The sequence below is a fragment of the Nelumbo lutea genome, chromosome 3 (assembly GCF_056320005.1).
Source record: "Nelumbo lutea isolate HS-2025 chromosome 3, American lotus-T2T, whole genome shotgun sequence".
In the NCBI taxonomy this organism is placed as follows: domain Eukaryota; kingdom Viridiplantae; phylum Streptophyta; class Magnoliopsida; order Proteales; family Nelumbonaceae; genus Nelumbo; species Nelumbo lutea.
The window spans coordinates 49,428,226-49,449,721 of record NC_142686.1 but is presented as its reverse complement, the minus strand read 5'-3'; the positions used below and the strand labels follow the sequence as shown (position 1 = coordinate 49,449,721).

The window sequence follows — 21,496 nt, the reverse complement described above, 5'->3', positions numbered from 1 at the left end:
TATCAATGGCCCTAAAAATCGATCATTACAACGGACTACAATGCATATCAATACTTCGAACCTTGACGATGATGATTACGTCTATGTATTTATATGAAGAAAATTTTGGCAGCCTGAATAATCCATGCAAAAAATGTCAAAGATAAGTCCATTTCCAATTACCGATACGCTTTGTGATAACAGATATATTTAACCTTGCTTATAGTTGTTTTCATGCATGACAGCATGAGATGAGAGACAGGAAGATGAGAAATATGGTTTTATAGGGTGGCAAAGAAGAGAAATAGGTATTTGAGTACAACTTAGATGGACCAGAATGAGTGCATCACTGCTCCCTTTTTAAAGCAATCATTATGTTCAAGTTTCCAATAAATACAACTCTAGTCGTAACTGATTGATTTATCTTATTTTATTCTGGATTATTCGACTTCCTTTAGTAGCAAAAGAAAAAAAAAAAGATCTAGTAAATAGAGATTCATGTGTTTGTTTTAAGTTATGCTTATGAAGAAAAAATAGGACCAAAACAATATCACACGACGGTCACTCACTCAAGTTCTTCTACATGTGTTCAGAGTTTCCTCGTTTCTTCTTTTGGTAGCAAGATTATCTGACCTGTGATCTCAAAATTGCCGCCCTTGTTAATGAAATCCACCTGAATTTATCATTACACAGGAAGGTCCTTTTACACATTACCCGAAAGCCCAAACCTGTTTTGAAGCTTTACAACATCCCTGCATTCAGCATTCTTTGAGACTTTCCAGTCTTGAGCAAGCTAAGTAACAACAGGATGTTGGCAGGTCAGATCCTGATCATTCCAACAGATTGAATTCCTTTGAATTTTTCTTTCATCATCTCCAGGAAGGGTCACTCTGAATTGCCCTGATTTGGTTCCTGAGAATCGTCACTATTCTTATTGTCATTGGGCTGTGAATCATTAGCTATGTTAGTGACCAACAAAGAATAGCTCTGAGCCACATTACTCTCTTGCTGCTTTGTCAATTCATCCTCATTATCTGTATCTGTTGCAGCAAGATATGATACTCCAAATTTCTGCCCATGAGTTAATCCTGGACAGAGCCCCTGTTAAAAATACAAGAAAATACACAACAGATAGAATAAATATTTTAATGTCCAACTAAACATTATTTAAATTACTTTATCATGAATACTGAATGGGAGTGGTACTAACCTTGATCACACCAGATACTGAAATGAAGTTACGGTATAGAGGGTCTGATGGAAACCTATTAGGAACCCAACTTTCATGCAATGTATTATTAGCCTCTTGAGGATCAACTGAGATATCTGATATTCGTGATCTCTTTCTAATATCATCATTTTTGCAGAATGCCCCGAAGTAAGAGCAATGCTCATTTACTAGAGATATTTGAGGTGTTGCTGGCAGTAAGTGGCCTTCAGTGCTGAATATATACCTGCAGGTGGGAGATTTTCTAGAGTAAATTGAAGAAATAACAAAAGAAAAATGAAAATCTCTTCCCTGCATGCAAGATGGATCAAGACCAGTCACATGCTTCTGGTAAAAGCCATCAGACATTTGCTATGTTCTTGATTTTCTAGTTCCTCAGACAATCTAGACAAAAAGATACATATACTTACTTATATGGACCATTTTCAACCAGGTTGTCTGACCCCGCAGCCAAATCAAATAGAAGCCATAAATATTTAACCTGAAATTTGTTGTTAGGTGATTGGTAATGTGCAATGAAAAAAAAAAAAGAAAAATAAAAGGAAATTAGATAAACACCAGGTAGTGTCAATAGGGTCAATGGATAAAACTCTCCTCCCTGCTATTGCTCTATACATTGTACACATAGAAAGGGAATTCTTAAACTATTTTACAGCCTTCACCAAGGAGATCTCCTTGGTCCAAAGTTAAAGAATAAGCCATCCAATCTCTTTGTACTTTATGTGCATCCAACTATTTATTTCAAACCATACAACAGATAAACAAAGGAGATGTTAAGGAAATTCTAATAGGTCAATGCTTGCTAGGAAGACACCTAAAATGGAAATGAATAAAAGGGAGGCCCGAAGACGAGGAAATACCACATATATAGCAGACAGGGCTTGGACACACAAATGTAGTGTGGTCAGGACCTTCATCCAACAGATCAACTCAGGGAGATCGTTGCTAATCAAGATTTAACCTGATCAATCAACTTATCAACACACACATATCATCTATGATTTCCACTTTCAGGAATATCCACAATTCATTATTTGCTATCGTGACAAATTCAATGATTGGATGACTAGAACTATTTCTCAAGGAGAAGCTTTACCTACAAAATCTGATTGTTAGACAGTGATCCCTGATGCTCTACACATTTTTCAAGATAACAATAACTTGCCTAGAACAAACAAAAAACTAAACCACATGAGAAACTATAAACTTGAATAACCTATATTTGAGTTGCTCTTACTGTTTCAGCAAGGAAAAAGCTCTCCATGTGGTCTTCTTTTTTGTGAGATACCACATCAGATATGTGGCAATATCCACAAGGACATCGGGCCCCATATTGGAGGCTGGCAACCATTTCACGTCCAGCATCAAGGTATCTGTAAAAAACAACTAAAAACAATTTAAACATGCTGAAACAACAATATTTTAGAAGGCATATGAGGCCTAAGCCTTAAGACTTGCCTCAAGGTGAGGCCTAAAGGGGAAGACCCTAAGACAACCTTGAGGTTCATACCTAAAAGTACAAGGAACTGGCCTTACACCTTGAGATGCCTTATGTCAAGTAGAGTTCTGTTGACATTAATTCAAGTAGGTATCTCATCCTAAAACCAAATTAAAGACCAATTCTAAATTTTTCGTGTGTATGATTTGTTTACATATTTAAGATTTTCAACACCCACTTAAGGTTTCATTTTACATTTGAACCTTTCCAATAATCTTGAAGGATTTGTAAGGAAAAAATTGGTGGCGGCAAGTGCAAGTCCAAGGAGCTTCTATGGATCATTTTGCAAATGCCAGGGTAAAGACGAAGGCTGTGGAATAGAAAGATACCATTTGAGTATTGTAAGAAGCCTGAGCAAACTAAGGATACTACTAGAAATTACATCCACATCTTTCACCAACTAGATTCAAGAATAACAATAATAGTATGAAGACTGGAAAGAGTGGATACTATTATTCCAAGGGGAGAAAGGGTCCAGTGATGAGAAATTAGCTATGGAACAACTTTCAGCTGTTAAGGCAGAATTTGAGAGAGATAACAGACTTATTAACCATCTGGAGACCACAGTTACCACTTCTAACTCTTCAAGCAATGCATCTTCATCCGCCTTGGCCCACTCATATATTTGTGCCTCTGCAAATCATGTAACTATTCCAGGTAATCATAGAATTCCATAGAAAATAGATTCCAGTGCTTCTAATCATACGGCCAGCCTGTTTAACCTTTTTAGTTCTAATCAACTCCTTTCTATCCGTAACAAGATATCCTTTACCAATGGCTCTCTTGCCCCTATCTTTGGCAAGGGAGGCATCAAGACCTCAGATACCCTTAATCTATCCTCTGTTCTCCATATTCCCAAGCTTAATACTAACCTTCTTTCTGTTAGTAGCTTAATCAAATCCTTGAATTGCAACATAACCTTTTTTTTTCACTTATTGCGTTTTTCAGGGGTTGCAGCCTCAAAAGATGATTGGGAGTAGCCATGAGGTGAATGGAATATATTTGCTGGATCAATGATTTAAAAGGTGTGCCTAGGCACATAGGTGAGGCACATTTTAGGGTATGTGCCTCGCCTAGGTCCCAGACATGGTATTTTCATAAAGGCATGTGCCTGTTGCACCTTGCCAATGTTGCTTATTCATTCATCCTAATAAAAGATATTTTAAAACACTTAAAAGTTACAAAACCCTTCTTTTTATAGGGATTAAGAATTTAAGACCCTAATACGGACTAGTTTGGGCTTGCCTCAAGGAGCTTGGTGCAAAGGCGGCTTGTAGAATCAAGAATGCATAATGTCTAACATTACATTAGCTCTTTGAAATGCAATTGGGGAAAAAAATAAAGAGATTAATAGTTTATATGCTTGAATATGTTTTATATGTTATGCTAGAATTTATTTTTAACTTTTCATTTTAAATATGTTTTACATGTTATGTTTATGTATTTTAATTTGAGATAATATGTTTTTCAAAGCATCTATTTTAAAATTTAAGTTTATATGTGTAATTAATAATTTGTTTAATATTTCAATAATTTGCACCTTTTTTGAATTTTTTTGGCATTTTTTTTAATTTTCGATTTTTTTGCATTTTTTGCGCCTTGCTTCAAAAAGGCATGCACCTCGTCTTGTGCCTTGCGCCTCGGATGCAAATGGCCCTTGCGCTTTTTTTTGCACCTTGCACTTTTAAAACACTACCATAAACCCCTAATTGCAGATAGCTCTTCCTAGAAAAGGTCCTTGTCTCTATACGAGTTAGGGGCATAAACATTTGTCAAGACCCATTTCCTTTGGCCACCACATTTTTAGCTTTTATTTGTAGAGATGATGAGGGCTAATATTGTAATTTTACCTTTCTTTATTTCTTTTGTATACTTCTTTGTACACTGTTGTACATGACTATTCTTGTAAGGAGTAAGGACGGAACTGTCCATCCACATATTAAGATAAACTATAAAGATCTTTCTTTCTGGGTGTGTGAGACACAATACACACCCCACCAATTCGTGTGACTCTCTTTCATCTTCTTCTGTTCGACTGGAAATAACATTATTGAGACTGAAAATTCGTGTGACTCTCCTAGCATTCCACTCCCTTATTTCTCCATACTGTCAGTATTCCACCTGAAACACCCCTAGAAGAGGCATAAGATTAGCTCAACCCCCTACTACCCTAAATGCTCCTTATCCATTTCCTGTCCAGTTCTGAGAACTTTGTTTCTTGTAACATTAAAATACCTGGCCTCTCTTTTCTTAAAACATTTATTATAACCTCCTTTTTTTACAACTCCCTAAACCCCTTAAATTCAAGCAAAGAATCTTCATTCCAATCTTTTTAAGACACACTAACCTTCTCCACCACACTACAACTCCCCTCTCCTTTTTTCTCTCTTTCGGCTGTCATCCTTGTCATAAGACACTCCACATGCCAATTTCTCAACTTCACTCGGTTCTACTCCCTGTTCAGGTGGGGTTGGTTCAGTCGGACAACTTACACGGATTATGAATTTCTTTAATAACCCCATGGGTTCCCTCTGACCGGCCTGACTTTGTGTTCGATTTCAATACCTCCGCATATGAAGCTTTAGGCGTCGTTATTAAATTCAAAGAAATTTGAAATTTTTGACCTAAAAGGAAATTGGACCATTCTTGCATTCACGTCCAAATTTTCAATTTCCTCACATTTAACAACATTGCAAATTTTCAAGCTCTCCACCCAATCTCTTCCACATGGCACCCAAACCTCCATGCCAGCATTGTCTTCTTTCTTCAACCCTGGTAGCCAAAGCGTTGCTTTCACTTATGATGCCAACCACATCGTTCTCCACCAATCATCAATAAATAGTTCTAGTGCTCGGGGAACATTTTCTGATTTCACCCCCATGACTCTGAGCTTGGCTGCACTCAGGTCCTGTGAGAAGTAAGCTTCTAGGACACCACCACTCACCGCTGCAATTTTCTCAAAGATGTACTTCTGCCACAGATTAAACGGCAATAATGGCAATGCTTCCTTCTAAAAATTCCTTTTCATTGCAAGAAGGCAATCAATTTTCTACCATTATCAACCCCTTTTTTGTTTTAAAGGTTAACAAATCAGTATGAACCTCCCCCAAATCTAATATTTCTTTCTTTTCATTGAATGGAATAAGAAATGACTTTTCCTTTGTTTGAATCCTCTCCATTACTGCTTCCAGGATTTCTTTCCAATCATCAACTTTATACCTTGCCAATATTTCCTTTATCTTGTCCCAACCTATCTTCTTATCTTCCCAAATTACTCTTGGTATTGTTGTGGTAGACATAATCACAATTTCTTCTGTGTCTACCAGATCTTCCTCTTCAAAGCTGTTGATACTTTCACTTTTCATTAGCTTCTCACGTTTTAACAGAATCTCTTCTAAGGCCTCAGCCATCATCAAAATTTTCATTGGCTTCTCATGTTTCTTTTTGTTCAGTGACTAAATTCTTCGATTCTCACATTTTGTAAGAGTAATGAACCACCCATTTTTGCTTCTACTTTTTTTTTTTTTTGATAATTTGTTGAAAAAGAAAATCTGGATACAAACTAAAGGCAGGTATTAAGATAACACCCCCCAGGCCCAACGACTACTACATTTAACCGCCTACAACAAAGAAGAAACCAAGAAAGAGAAACATGAGAAAGCACAAACACTGCACCAGTCAATCAGATCCTATGTGCAGATCAATCTTCCGCCTCATCAAACTCTTCTGGGCCTCCTTCCTCATCCCAAATTCCTCCCCTCCTAGAAAGAACAAATCCAAAGACTTGCCAATTCCCACCTCTCTATCAACTAGAGTCTTCCAGTCCACTCCTCTTAACTCTGTTGCCTTATCCCCCACCATCACTTGACTCACTTCAGCAGAAACCTCTTTGGGACTTCACCACAGGGAAAACCTTTCCAGCCCCTTCAGAAGAGAGGGATGACTCCAGACACGAGTTCTCATGACTCGAGGAGTTATTTTTAACACCTTTTCTTCTGTAAATTCTTTTTTATACTTATTGGTCGGTCCAGCTCCCACCAAAGCATATTTCAGTCTTGAAAATACCTTCGTAACATTCCGGCCAACCTCTTCTTCTTATCCCTACAACCCAAATCCAATCCCAGTCTTTCAACAACCACTTCGGAAACCTCATAATCGATACCATCCTTAATTAACTTATCTTGGAGGTTCGAAGCAGTCCCCTTCTCTCCCTCAATTCTTGAAGAGCCACTTCCTACCTCAATGATGGCTCCTTCCTCCCCTTCCTTGATCTCAGTGGTCGACCCTTCTTCTGCCTTCTCCAATCCACCCTTGCTCACTTCCTTCACTACCACCTCCCTTTTCAAGCCATCCTTCTTGTGACAAGCAACAGTACCCCCATTCTCTCGACTCAGACCAAAAAGTGGGAGATGAAGAAAGTGGATCCTGCTTACCTTTAGATTCATCAAGAGGCAAGAACACCTTGCCCTGTGACTCTTGAAGTGCCTCGCTCAAACTCAAAAGTCTAGCCTACTCCTGAGCCATGCTCAATAAATCAAGCGCAAGAAACATCCACCTCCAATGAAAGAAGCCCCAAGCCTTTGACTAGTTCTTCTTCTTCCCTTAATTCTCCCTAACCAAAACCCAAACTTGCCTTTACCCAAGATGCGGGGCCCACCCTTCTTAAAGTTACATACCAATCTCCTAAACTTGTAGGATCCACTCTTAAATTTAGCTGCATTCAGTCTCGAGGAAGAACAACTAGCTTTATCGGTAATGCTCCCCCTCTTAAATGCTCCCTCTGCATGTCCCTTCTCCATTGAATACTTCTCAACTCCCTCCTAGAAAATTACAACTTCACCCCCCTTTTCCAGATTCTCCCCTCTCACCCCCTCCTGACTATCCGCCTGCCCGACCCTTCAGATTCCATCATCTTCTTCCTCCAGGCTTCTAGTCCCCTACTTCCTTTGTGAAACAGACTGACTCCTAAGTTTGATTAGGAAAGATCGTTGGTTCCACTTGAAGCCAACGCAATGGGATGCATCCCTCTACCACTAACCTCAAATTGTACCACTCCCCAGCAAAGTTTAACACTAGGCTTAGGGGAATCAAGTGAAGGTTCTCAACTTCAACCAGGATTCTTGCTGTAACCAGATTCTTCAACTTATACATTTGGGCATGAACTCTTCTGAAACAACCACAAGCATTCCCAATGGCACAAAACATATTAAGATTCCAAGCATGAAGAGGAATACCAAAGACAAAAATCCAGATAAGGCTTCTGCTTCCTACTTCTCGAATTGCCCTCACAAGAGGATTCCATCTACCCAGCCGAAGGCATAGTTGTCAAGGTGACACCTAGGTGGGCACCTAGCCGCCTTGGAGGCTCACCTCACCCAGTCGCCAAGCAGTTTTGTGCACTGTGTTATAAAATACTTTTATATTTTTAAATTTTTGACATTACAATTATAAAATAGACATTTATTAAACTAGAATACTCATTTTATGTGTTTATATACTAATTTCTTTTTATTATTTTCTTATTTCTTAGGGCTTAATCAACACAAACATTGCTAAGTGTTGTATAGAACCCATGGTTCAAAGTATCGATACACCTCTGTGTATCGGTAGAGGTGTATCAATACTTATAACGATATTCCCCCTATTTTTTATTTCTTTGGTTTTCAATTTTATACATACATACATATATATATATATATATACACACACACACACATATACATACATATATTATTTTAAAAAATGGGTTCCTGAAAACACCTGTAAACATGTGTATCAAGATGCCAAAGATACAATACAATACACTCAATACGGGGCATATCGTATTGAAATTTTGATCCTTGATTGAATCCTCAAAGATTTCAAAACTTGAACCAATAAGCAAGGGAAGAACTTAATCTTTTCCTATAACAAAAGTAGAGGTTCAGCCCCTATATTTTTTGAATTTTCTTTCCTTTGTTCTTTATCTTCTCATAAAATGTTGGTTTTCTAGACTTAAACAGGAAATTTATACTTCTTTTATGAAAGTTATGGATAACTATTAAGGAAAGATGGTTATGGAACCTAGGGAACTACCCTAGGATATATGGTTTTACTTAAAAAAATCCATCGCCTAGGCGACAAGGCGCCCCCGTCTCTTTCTTGCTACAGAAAGTAAAAATAAAGAAGCCTGCATTCAATTTTCTCACCTGAATGGCTTCTTTTAAACTTCATTCCAATCTGACCCATCTCAGAACCTCTACCTAATCAGGACCAGAGTTCATGAACCGACCCACAAGACACTTCTCTAATCACTTCACTCTCTCAAAGACTCCTTCACTCGAATTCACGAAGATTTCTTTCACCGTCATTGCCTTCTCTCAGTCCTCACATGCTTCCCGTCATGGCCTTCTCTCAGGTTTCACATGCTTCCCGTCAATCTGGGTCGGAGCTTCACATAACTATCTAGCATGCCCTCTTGCCTTATTTGAACAGTTAGTTCCTCCAGCCCTGTGTCTTAACCAAAAAGATCATTCCATCCATAAAGCCTTTGAACCAGTTTAGCACCTCCATGTTCATAACTGTTGTCTTTCTATCTTCTCTGATTTTCAGATCCGCTCCACCTTTAGTCTTTGATTCATCTATAAGAAATCTCTTCTTCTCCACCTTGAGTTCTTTCTTCCATCTTGTCACCTGAACAAAGTCCCCCATCTTCCATCCTCTATTAACAAAACTGTGACAATAATTGGATTTAATCTTCTAATACATTGGCAGGAAAGGGGAAAAATCTCAGGATAGAGATTACAAGAAAATAGAGATCATATCAGACCATAAGAAATAGTGTATCCATTTCTCAAAAGATTGAACAAACATTGTGAGGGCAGCCAAAAAAAAGAAGGAAATTGTTTTGAAATGGACAAGGTAAGAGAACCCCTAGGGCAGCCAAAAAAAGTAATAAATAGGAAGCTTTTTCACGTCTGATGGGTTTTTCCTAACTTACAATTTTTCTTTTACACAGTTTCATTACAGTCAACGTGGGAAAGCAGAGGTTCAGAACCTCCAAAGAAATTCCACAGATGATATATATATATTTTTTTTCTCTTTCAAATGTGATCCTATAAAGTAGTAAATGCAATGCTAAACAAGTTAAAAGGTACACCTAACCAACTACCCATATCCATATTTTACAGCATAAACTATTTCAATTAATTATGAATTTCCTAACAAATAAAATTAAATAAGGAAGAACTAGACAACAACGAATGCAAAGCTAACCTTGTATCTCTTGTAGCTTTGTAAAGCCAATATGTGCTCTCCATTAATTCTGGACGCAGTGGATAGCTTTTTTGCCCATGCTGAAAAATGAGTGCACTTATAATAAATTCTTGGTTACTGATAAAAAAAAAGAGAGTGCAGTGAAACAATCACTTACCATAAAATAATGGAACAAAAGAAAGAATCATTCACTCATCTTGAAAGCAAGATACCTGATTTCTAGGAAGTATCGGAAGACATACATAAGCAAGGTACCTGACTTTTTGTCCTGCCATATTTTATCCCAAAACTCAATTTAAAAAGAAAAAAGAAAAAACTAATTTATGGAATTTTGGTAGTTCCTCACAAAAGGAATTTTTATCCTTTCATGGAAAACCCACTTAGAATACCTACAAATTAAATTCCCCCATATAATCTACTATCCCAAACATAGTTGTAAAACTTCATTAAAAAAAAAAACATCCCTAGTCTTAGTTTTTGAATTTTTTATTTTTCCACCTCCCAGGGAGAACATGTACTTCTTGGTAACTTGACCCACAACCTTTCCAATTGCTATAAATCCATCCATACTTCAGTCCTAAAATCATCTCTAAGAATTTAGTATACGATCTTTTCCCTTCTAGATCATCCTTGGTTCATGGTTGGACCTACATCAATCTGGTCTTAAAGCGGCCAGTCCTACATCACTAATATCTCTTCATTCTCTTCATCAATGATTTGGCATCTAATTTGCACCATCAACATCATTTTATGGGATTCTATGCCTATTCAAAATTTCAGTTTGAATTTGTCCAATTTGGGACCATTCAACTATTTAGCTGCAATTTAGAGGAGGGCTTGTAATAGATTTAAATAAACAAAACAAGTTTTAGGAAGCTAAGGTTTAGACTTGGCTCTTGAAGTACCTAGGTTTGCCTTGGGGGAGGGGGGGAATCGAAGGAGCTATAGGCTATGGACTGGAGAATAACTTTGATCAAATCTTCCAGTATACAACATTTCAGTGTTTAAGGTACCTAAGAAAATAGGTAACTTGATGGAGAAACTAATGATGGATTTTCTTTGGAAACCTAGAGAAGGGAAGGACCACCTGGTGAAGTAGGAAACAGTATGTACAAGTAAGAAACAAGGAGGGGTAAGGGTAGGTAATGTCACTTGTAAAACTCAAGCTTTGTTAGGGAAATGATTATGGAGATTGCCTTTGGAAGGTGAGAAGCTTTGGCATAAGGTGATAGTAAGTATACATGGGTTGATGCAAAACGGCTAGGATGCTGGTTTATTCAACAGAACATCTATGGCCTCTCCCTAGAAAGTTATTCATACGGTCCTACTTCTTTTCCTCAACCCTATCAGATATGATTTTTGGTCTAAAATTCTGTTTTAGGAGGACCTTTGGGTGGGAAGTGCTACTTTGAAAGACACCTCCCTTACCCTTTAGGCCATCTCTTTGTTAAAAGATGAGTCTATTTACTCCTTTTTTTTATTTATCTGATGGGTGACATGGGATTTGGGTTTCAGAAGTGGTTTGAGAGAGTTTGAGTGTTCCCTAGTCATTGATTTACTACAAAATCCTTGATTCAGTTGCTGTTGACCCTCTCAAGTCTATGAGAGAATTTGGACCCCCAACCCCAAAGATTCTTTTTCTTGTGCCTCCTTCTAGACTCCAGTTTCTCTTGTTTCCAATGGGTTCTCTTTTCCGATGCTTAAGGTTTGGTGTAAACCAATTTCTTCAAAAATAGAGGCTTTACGTAGGGAGGTTTATCGTGGAAAAATCAACAATCTGGACTTATTACAAAAAAGAAGAAAAATGTGTTTGTCCCCAGTATCACTAAAAATCAGGAACGCCAGCCCTTATTTATGTATCGTTCTTTTTTTCAAAAAAAAATCCAGTGGAGGATTGTATACCTTGTTTGGCCTCTTTGCATACACTTGGAATGTGATGGAGGCGGTGTTTGACAAATCCAAGTATGTGGAGATGGCTGAGACATTTTATAGGTTGCTAGACTCCAAATAAAACCCAAAATGGTGACAAAAGCTTGTAGAGAACACCGCCCCCCCCAAAAAAAGAAACATTTGGAAAATTCTTCTCACCTTCCTCTCGCTTTTCCTCTTCTTCTACTTGCTTTTCCTTCTTACTTTCAGATCTCCAACAGCTGGCCAAACTCCAATCATTCTTTCTCTATTTTGTTTTTTTAAGAAACTAGAATAATGGTGTGAAAGAATGGAGGGGGACGGTGATGGTGTTGGTGAGGTATGTTGAAGAAAGTGCAGAGGCTAGAGAGGAGAAGATGTGGGAGAGGAGGTTAGTTTCGTTGAAAATGTTTGGGGGTAGAGAAGGTTATTTTTGTTTGAAGAATGAATAGAGGGAGAGGAAGGAGAGGGTTTTGCCTTTTTATGCTAGAGAGAAAAAGGGAAGGAGAGAAGGTTCTTCTTTTAGAAGAAGGGGGAGTGGGCTGAAATTTCCAAAAAAGTAGAGGGGTGCCTAGGGTTTCTAAAGAGGGTTTCCCCATCTGATGGTTGAAATTTAAAGAGGATTAAGTTGGGGAAATCCAAGGGCTAGGGTAACCACAAGTGGTAGGAGGCGTTCCTGCAATTTTCAAAAGGTTAAGGGTTTACGGGGATGACCTAGAATGTAATTCCATGATATTTAAAGAGATATGGGCCTTTTGGATGCTCAAGATTGAGTAACCTCCCATGGAAATCTAACAGCTAGGGAAGTGCCATGTGTGAAGAGTTTTTTTTGCAAAATCCAAAGATATGAAGGATTTAATGGAGAGGGCCTAAAAAATGATTTTTGGGAATACGGAAGGGTCCAAAAAAGAATGGGTGTCCAAGGTATTGGTAAGGTTTGGTGGTCTTGGGAGTTGTACTACGATAAAGAACTTAAATTAGAATAATTGTGGCCTATAAGGATGATTGATTTAATCTTTTCACACAAGGGGTAAAATGGGTATTATGAGGCCTAAAATTTGGTGGATGGTCAATCAGGAAGTTTAAGAAGGTATTGATAGGGTTTTAGGGGTTTTGGGAGGTGTCGTGATGAAGATCTTAAATTAGGAGAGTGGTAGCCAGTGAGGATAGTTTTAAAATCTTTTTATATGAGGGGAAAAATGGGTATTTTGAGGTATGAAATTTGGCCAATGGTCAATTGGGAGCTTTAGGAAGGTGATGGTAAGGCTTTGGGGTCTTGGGAAGTGTGCTACGATGAAGATCTTGAATTAGGAGAGTGACGGCCAATGAGGATAGTTGATTTGGAATCATTTTATACAATGGGTAAAATGGGTTTTTTGAGGTTTAAAATTTGGTGGATGGTCAATCGGGAGCTTTAGGAAGATACTGGTAGGGTTTGGGTATCTTGGAAGTTATGCTGCAATGAAGAACTCAAATCAGGATAATTGCGGCCAATAAGGATGGCCGATTCGGTATCTTTTCATATAAAGGGTAAAATGGGTATTTTGAGGTCTGAAATTTGGTGGATGGTCAATTAAGAGGCTTAGGAAGGTGTTGGTAGGTTTTGGGAGTCTTGGGAGGTGTGTTGCAATGAAGGATCTTAAATTAGGAGAGTGGTGGCTAATGAGGATAGTCGATTTGGAATCTTTTTATATGAGCGGTAAATTGGGTATTTTGAGGTTTGAAAATTGGTGGATGGTCAACCAGGAGGTCTAGGAAGGAATTGGTAGGGTTTTGGGGGTCTTGGGAGGTGTATTACGATGAAGATCTTGAATGAGGAGAGTAGTGGCCAATAAGAATAATCGATTTAAAATCTTTTTATATAAGGGTAAAATGGGGATCTTGTGTCTGAATTCCAAAATTTGATGGGTGGCTGATCGAGAAGCCTAGGAAGGTAACATCATGGTTTGGAGGTCTTGGGAGAGGTGCCACAATGGAGATCTTGGATTTTGAGAGTGGCGGGCAACGAGAGTGCTTGATTTGGAATCTTTTCTGTAGGACAGGAAAAATGGGGATTTTATGGCTAAAATTTGGTGGATGGATATTTTAGGTTATTTCGAGTCTAATGGGGGTGTCTAACAAACTTAGAGATGTTGAAATCATGGGAATCTAGGATGCGGGTATTTTGACTAATGAGAGAGCTCGTAATAGAATTTTGGTTTGATGGAAGGGTAAATAAGGGAATTTTGGATTGAAATTTGGTAAAGTGGTAGGAATTTGGGTTATAGGATTGGTGGAAGGGTTTGATTGCATCAGGATGTGCAGATTACAGGTTTTGGGCTCAAAAAGTGTCAGAACCAAATCCGTCAAAATGGAATCTTTGATGGATGGACAACGAAATGTTGGAGCTTAAGGATGTTAAGGGTTTTATTTCGTATTAAGGAGTCTGATCATGTGACAGGAGTGGAGATGTGGCACAATTGTGATTGTTAGAAGGGAACCTTACATATTTAACAGTGGATTTGAGGGTATTTGAGTTGAGATTTGGGTTCCTAGGGTTCTAACATGTTATAAAGATAGTGATGGGGGTTGACCGAGCATTCAGAGTGTGAATAGGGTTGGAAACAAATTGTTGTCCAATACCCATTAGAGTTGTTATATGGGGCTTAAATAGCAGAAGAGTTAAGTTTGGAAATGTTGGTTTTTTAAGGGGATTCTCAAGTGGTGGTGAGCTGGCTAAAGGACAAGAAGAAGGCAGCTTGGAAATATCGAGAAGGGGTTAAGAAAATCAAATGATTACTAAGGGGAACGACAGTAACTTTTCAATGGATCCCAAGGGAGGCAAATGGGCTAGCAAGTTCTCTAGCTAGACAAGGGGTTGATAGGGAGCAACTGTACTGGGCTCTGTTGCAATATCTATACTCTTTGGGGTAACTATACCTATCTGTACTCTTTGGGGTAACTTTACCCCTTGCAATCCACATTATACATTCTTGTTTATATATAAAAAAAACTAAGGTTTAGACTGAAATTCCATTTTTTTTCAGCCTATTTCGTTTTGTGATGTCAGCAGATTACCCTTGGTGCCAACTCAGGACCCCAAATCTGGATATATCAATTTCGTTACCATATTCAAACCATAGATTTCATTGAGGAGAACTTCATTTATTAGTATTATGTGCCAACCTAAGTTTTAGTGACAGTACCAGCAAAACACATCAACTGCCAGATAGCAAGTTCAGTCAGCAAAAAGTAACATAAAAGAGTCACTTCACAAGGGCCCTCAATCTGAACTGGAGCTGTCCCTTCTCAGTCAAGGACTTGATGCAAGAATGGGGCATTCCAGGTTTATCCACGAAAGGGAAAGTTTGTTGATCAGCAGTTCCTTTGGCAGTTTTGTGGGTCATTTGGTCTGAAAGAAATTTGAGGATTTTCGAACAGAAGGCTTCACCAAAATCTGTGGTGATTAATAGCGTAGTAGAGGATCTTAGAAGTTGGTTATCCATAAATACTGTATTTAAAAATGATACTTTCTCTTATTTTTTGAGGATGGATTCTTTTGGAGGGGGGGGGACTAAAATTACATTCTGGTACATTATCTCATGTACAGTTTCTTTCATCTTAATGAACTTATACTTTACCTTTTTCAAACAAAAAAATAAAGCCTCTTACACTATCAAATTGCTTCATCTGTAAAATATAAATTCCCTAAGAATCAAGTTTAAAAAAATATAGAGACATCCAGAAGTTTGTGGTTGAAGAAGATACCTGAACACTGAGTGTAGCAAGGTTAAAACCCTCTGGGGTGAAGCCATATTTTTTCCACACACTAAAGAAGGCTGCATGTGTACGAATAGCAGGATCAATATCCCCAGCTAGAACCTTCCAAACAACATGATCAATTTTCTTCACAGTCAATAATGCCATCACTTCTCCCAGGGGAAACAACATTTTGCCTAATAAAATGATAAAACATAGAAGTGTAAAATACCTGAAGTCCTGGCCAGAATGCCTGCAGACTATTAAACAGTGGCCAGACAATAACAGCAGAGTTCATATTCACCTCCACATACCTACAAGTATGTTAAGAGTTAATAAGCTAAATTCTAAAGAAAAAATAAACAATGAAAACAAAAATAACTAATCAATAAAACGATTATTTTTTAAATGCCCATAGAAAAGAGAAGAAATGTACCAAGGATCATTGTAAAGATAGTGCATTGCAGCCTTGTAAGCTTCTTGAAATATGAATAAGTATTCCTCATCTCCAAATAATAAGTAAGCCTGCAGTGCAATAGAAAGGCCAATAATGAAAAGAAAAGAGGACCAAGTTCACTGGCTTCCCTTCCCCCTTCCCAACCCAAACAACAAGAACTGATAATAAGAAGTAAAATGCAGAATCTAATGAATCATCAAGAATGCAAGTTGCACCTTAGACCATTTGGCCAAGGTCATGCCTGACTATGCATCACGCATAAAAAAACAATAAAAAAAGCAGTGCAATAGTAACTTCTTTGTTTCTAAGATAACAAAAATAGTGTTGATAGGCACATGAAGATGCACAATGCAAGAGGCTCTGCATGAGTGTCAAAAATCTTGAACAAAAAAATAGGTAATTTCTAATGAATTCATGTTTTATGATCTACTCCTAGATTCCTAGTCTCTATTAAAGTCAATGTGTCTCAGTCCTCATCTCTCTAAATCCCTTTGGAACCAGCACACAAATTACTTCCCTGGGCTTTGGCACCTCGAAAAATCCTTCTACTGTCTCACCTGTAAATATCATCATGTGCAGATCCATAACTTAGGAAAGTCTAAAAACCTAAGTAATGTTTCATGAGCAGAATTCAAGAAGTGTTTCATCCTTGAATGGTTTAGTTGTTGAAGGGAATATTAAGCTTCAATGTCCTCATTCTGAATGCACAAAATTCACTGTTGGCAATATAACAAAAGATATTTACTGATAAAAAAAAAAGAATGTAACAAGAGATATTTTGGGAAGATGAATGGTATAAAATTGGTTTTCCTGGTTGTGCTTGAATTGATCTTTGAGACATCTGTAGGTCCATAAGTCATTACACTTTTTGTTGGAGAAGCCAAGGCCTTGACATCTATGCTGAACTGCTCGTTTAGATGGATACCAAGATCAACAAGCTTGTGGATACACTATCCAGGAATAATGTTGTAAGAGCTGAAATGTTGTGAGGAACTCAAGGCCCAGGTGCTGATTCATAGTATGGCTTCTTGTACTTCTGACCTTGTTATGGTCATTTTGTAGAATAGGAGAGTCTTTTCCTCCTAATTTTATACTATATATGAAACCCAGATCATCACTTTTTTGCTGCACCCTTTGATAGTCATTATCATTAATGATCAAAAAGTATTATGAAATTACACTTTGAGAGATGAGTGGAACAAGGGTAGCAGATCAGCTTTTTGGAGAGATAAGTGGTGTTATAACAGTCCTTTGGAGCAGGTGTTCCTCCATTGTGGTGGACTCTTATCAATTGTTGGGAGCATATGGGAAGATAGAAATGCAAGAACATTCTAAGAAAAAGAAACAAGTGTGGAAGCAGTAATTGAGTGCATTACGACAAGGGTAATACATTGGGTAAAAACTACGGAGTTATTCTCACAGTTCTCCTTTGTTGATATTTGGAGGAATTGGATGTCAGTGGCAAATAGCTCATAAAGAGAAGGTAGTTTCCAGTTGGGCTCCTCCTGAAGAAGATTTTATTAAACATAACTTTGATGGTAGCAGCCAAGGTAACTCAGGCCCCTCAGGAATAGGTGGTGTATTTAGAGATAAAGATGGGAGTATAGTGGCTTTGTTTTCAGGTCCAATTGGTATGGGGGATTCACTGCACTTGAAGGAAGTTCAATTAGCAAGGAGGCTGAATTTTGACAGGTTAGTCATTGAAGAGGACTCCAAAGTGGTGATTGGATGGTTGAGGAACCTGGAAGAAGCAATTTGAATTTGCAGAGAGGAGATAAAGAGGTTCAAATTGCAAGTCAGTAATATGAATGTAAGAATACAGTGGCAACGAAGATCAGCTAATTGAATGGCAGATACTCTAGCTAAGGGGTTTCTAGGGACCACTTATTCTGGGCTTAGTGTTATAATCTGTTGATGATTTCTAGGAGAGGTTGCACACACCTCTTGGTGGATCTCTGTAACATTGTTGTTGGTATTAATAAATTATCTTACTATTTATCAAACAAAAAAGAAGACTCTTATCAATTGCTGGGAGGTAATGTAGTGTGGTCACCTAAGTTCCATGGAAACTGCAAGATTGGGAGTTTGATAGCCTGTTGCAGTTGCTTCAGCTTCTTGGGAATCAATCTATTAGACTGGGACAAGATGATGCTTGGGCCCTGAAGTGGCAAAGTGATGGGAACTTTTGATTAGCTCTTTAGCAAAGAACCTGAGATCTATCCTAAGTTCTTTCTTTCCTAGCTCTTTGGTTTGGAGACAGCATGTGCCTTCTAAGGTGATGCCTCAAGTATGAAGAAAGATAATGAAAGAAATTTGCTCAAAAAATAGTAAAAAAAAAAAAGAAAAAAATTGGATTAAACTTCATTAATATGAGATGACTTACAATAAAAGGAAATAAGGTTGGGGACTCACTCACCCAAGAGAGGATTCTCTCAACTCTCAAACAAAGCTCTATGCTTCTTAAAACAAAGGGAATAACTTGATTACTTCTAGCTTGAGATTACAAAGCTTTATATAGATAACAAAAACTAGTTGTTTCAACATTTAATGTAAAACTAGCCATCAGAGCATTTAATAAAACAAGCTGTTAGAAGTCCACTAACAAACTAGCTATTAGAAACCCACTAACCAAAATGGCTATTGGAAGCCCATTAGTGAGTTCAAATTTAGGCCTACTTGTCTTCTCCTTTTAAAATGATATTGTGCTTCTTGGGGCATGAACTTGAACTGCATCAATTAGTCCCCAACCTTATTGCCTCATATTGTAAGCCATCTTATATTAATGAAGTTCCATCTAATTTTCTTCCTCTTTTTCCTTTTTTTTCTTTGAGAAAATTTCTTTCATTATCTTTCTTTATATTTGAGCTGCATCAATTGGTATCAGAGCGGGTGTAGTTAGAGTTTGTAACTTCATTACTCAACCCTCTTTCCTCATCCAAAATAGTATTGCAGTTATAGAAAATAGGTCAAATGACATCCCAATTCTAGCAATGAAATCTTCATCAAATTGGGTCATGCTATATATCATTGGAAAGCTCTTTGAGTGTAATTTCTAATGCGACAAACAGTTCATCAATCAAAGTTTTCTACAAAAAGTTATAAGTGAAACAAGATTGATCAATGAAACTGGCTGCATATCTAAATCTTTCAACGAAGTAAGATATCATGCCAAGTAAGAATCAACACAAGGCTCCAATTCAAAATGCCCATCTGTGTGAAGAAATCAATGAGCTCAAGAATGGCTACAAAAACCTTCAATGCATGATGAAGAAGATTTTACGAAGGCTTCCAAACAAGTTCCTATGAATGACCATATTGCTCCAACCTTATCTTTGGATCAAGCCTTGAAAGATTGTAATGACAATCTTATGTTTCCTTTTTCATTAACAATGCCAAAGGAAAAAGAGTACATTGACCGGGATAGCCCTTCAAATTTTGATGAAAATCCTATTACTTATGAGAAATCTTCTATCACTCGTGATCAATTTCAAAGTGATAGAGAAAATGTTGATTGAGATAGCCCTCCAAAGTTTGATGAAGAGTCTATTACTTATGAGAAATCTTCTATTGTTCATGATCAATTTCAAAGTGATGAAGACTTGATTGGGATAGCCCTCCAAAGTTTGACGAAAAGTCCATTACTTATGAGGAATCTTCTATCGTTTGTGATCAATTTCAAATTGATGGAGACAACATTCATCAAGTAAGAGCTTTGAATTACATCTTTTTTATACAAGTGTATGAGGACCCTTACTGGGAGTCATTTTCTCCAAGCTTAAAATGGTTGTTAGATGAAGAGTTGGGTTATTGGAAGCACAAGAAACATGTTTCAACAGCTAGGAGACATGATGTAGGAATTCTGATCAATATTGGAGGTTTACATCATCAATTGCCTATCAAAGGATCAGTAATAGAAAAATGCAGTGGAAGCATGGTGATAAATCATTTTGTTAAAGTTCTTAAAACTCAAGGACGAGTTCTTTTCAAGAGGGGGAGACTGATGCAGTTCAAGTTCATGCCCCGAGAAGCACCATATCACTTTAAAAGGAGAAGACAAGTGGGCCTAAATTTGAACTCACTAATGGGCTTCCAATAGCCATTTGATTAGTGGGCTTGTAACAACTAGTTTGTTAGAGGGCTTCTAACAGCTAGTTTTATTAAATTCTCTAATGGCTAGTTTTACATTAAATGTTCTAACACCTAGTTTTTGTTATCTATATAAAGCTTTGTAATCTCAAGCTAGAGGCAATCAAGTTATTCCCTTTGCTTTGAGAAGCTTAGAGCTTTCTTTGAGAGTTAAGAGAGTCCTCTCTTGGGTGAGTGAATCCCCTCTTCTTTGGATGACCGAGTCCCCAACCTTATTGCCTCATATTGTAAGCCATCTCATATTAATAAAGTTCCATCCAATTTTCTTCTTCTTTTTCATATTTTTTGAGCAAATTTCTTTCATTATCTCTCTTCATATTTGAGCTGCATCATAAGGCCAGCTTTCTGATTTGGTCAGCTACCATTGGGAAGTGTTTAACAAGAGATAGCCTACTAAGAAGAGATGTTGACATCCAGGACAATTTTTGTGGTTTGTGTGGGAGGGTGGCTGAATGTGTGGACCACCTCTTCTTTTATACCAAAATAAAATTCATTAAGAGAAAAAGAAGTGTGGGCACCTCTTCATTCACTGTCATTTTGTCCAAGCCTTGTAGGTTCATTTCCTGAAGTCAGCCAGTCTATGTTGAATTTTGCAACAGTTCCTCCCTGATATGCTATCTAGTTGGCAGCAGCATGGCATGAGTAAGAATGGAAAATCAGTGTAGGGAATGGTGCCTGCAGCTGTGGTGTGATCAATCTGAGCTGAAAGAAATAGAAGGATTTTCCTTAAGAGGTGCAGATTTAAGGAGGACTTTATTAACTTTGCAATCTGCAAGCTTGGCCCTTGGTTTTCTGATACTAAGGGAAGTGGTCATCTATCCCTTTGGCCTTCAGCATTTGGAGTCTTGGAGGTTACATTAAGAGAGAGAGAGAGAGAGAGAGAGAGTGCATGTGTGTGTGTTGTTGATGTGGTTTATGCAAAAAAATCTTTACCTTTAAAAAAAAAGTATTATGAAATTAGGAGGTTATGCAACTTGCATCCAAGACTTTATTGTCTAAGATACGGGTATCAATCATTTGAGGAGATTTGGGGTGTGGGAAAGGCAATGAATGGAGATAAGATTCCAAGCTCAGATGGTTTCAACATAGCATGCTAAAAGCATGATGGTTGCTGATCAAGGAGGAGAGTAGGAGACTATAAATATGTTTAAGGATTTGCAAACTAACAAAATCTGTAGAGAAAAGTGCAAATGCAACATTTATCTCCTTAATCCAGAAGATGGAAGGGGCGATAGAAATAAACAACTTTAGACTTATAAGTCTTACCTAAAGGCCATTACTTGATGTT

General features: G+C 37.7%; 1 protein-coding gene across 1 annotated transcript in view; it reads right to left on the bottom strand.

The window, feature by feature from the left end:
- Positions 1–309: 309 nt before the first annotated feature.
- Positions 310–21,496, bottom strand: part of LOC148864857 (Glycosyl hydrolase family 47 protein) — a 71,380-nt gene continuing 50,193 nt past the window's right edge. Inside the window, exons 10-17 of the mRNA XM_088978308.1 lie at positions 16,042–16,130; positions 15,838–15,919; positions 15,615–15,728; positions 9,960–10,039; positions 2,445–2,580; positions 1,618–1,688; positions 1,190–1,433; positions 310–1,080 (exon numbers count right to left, since the gene is read on the bottom strand). Coding sequence (XP_088834434.1) covers positions 865–1,080; positions 1,190–1,433; positions 1,618–1,688; positions 2,445–2,580; positions 9,960–10,039; positions 15,615–15,728; positions 15,838–15,919; positions 16,042–16,130 — 1,032 coding nt within the window. The 3' untranslated portion in view covers positions 310–864. The remainder of the gene's footprint in view (positions 1,081–1,189; positions 1,434–1,617; positions 1,689–2,444; positions 2,581–9,959; positions 10,040–15,614; positions 15,729–15,837; positions 15,920–16,041; positions 16,131–21,496) is intronic.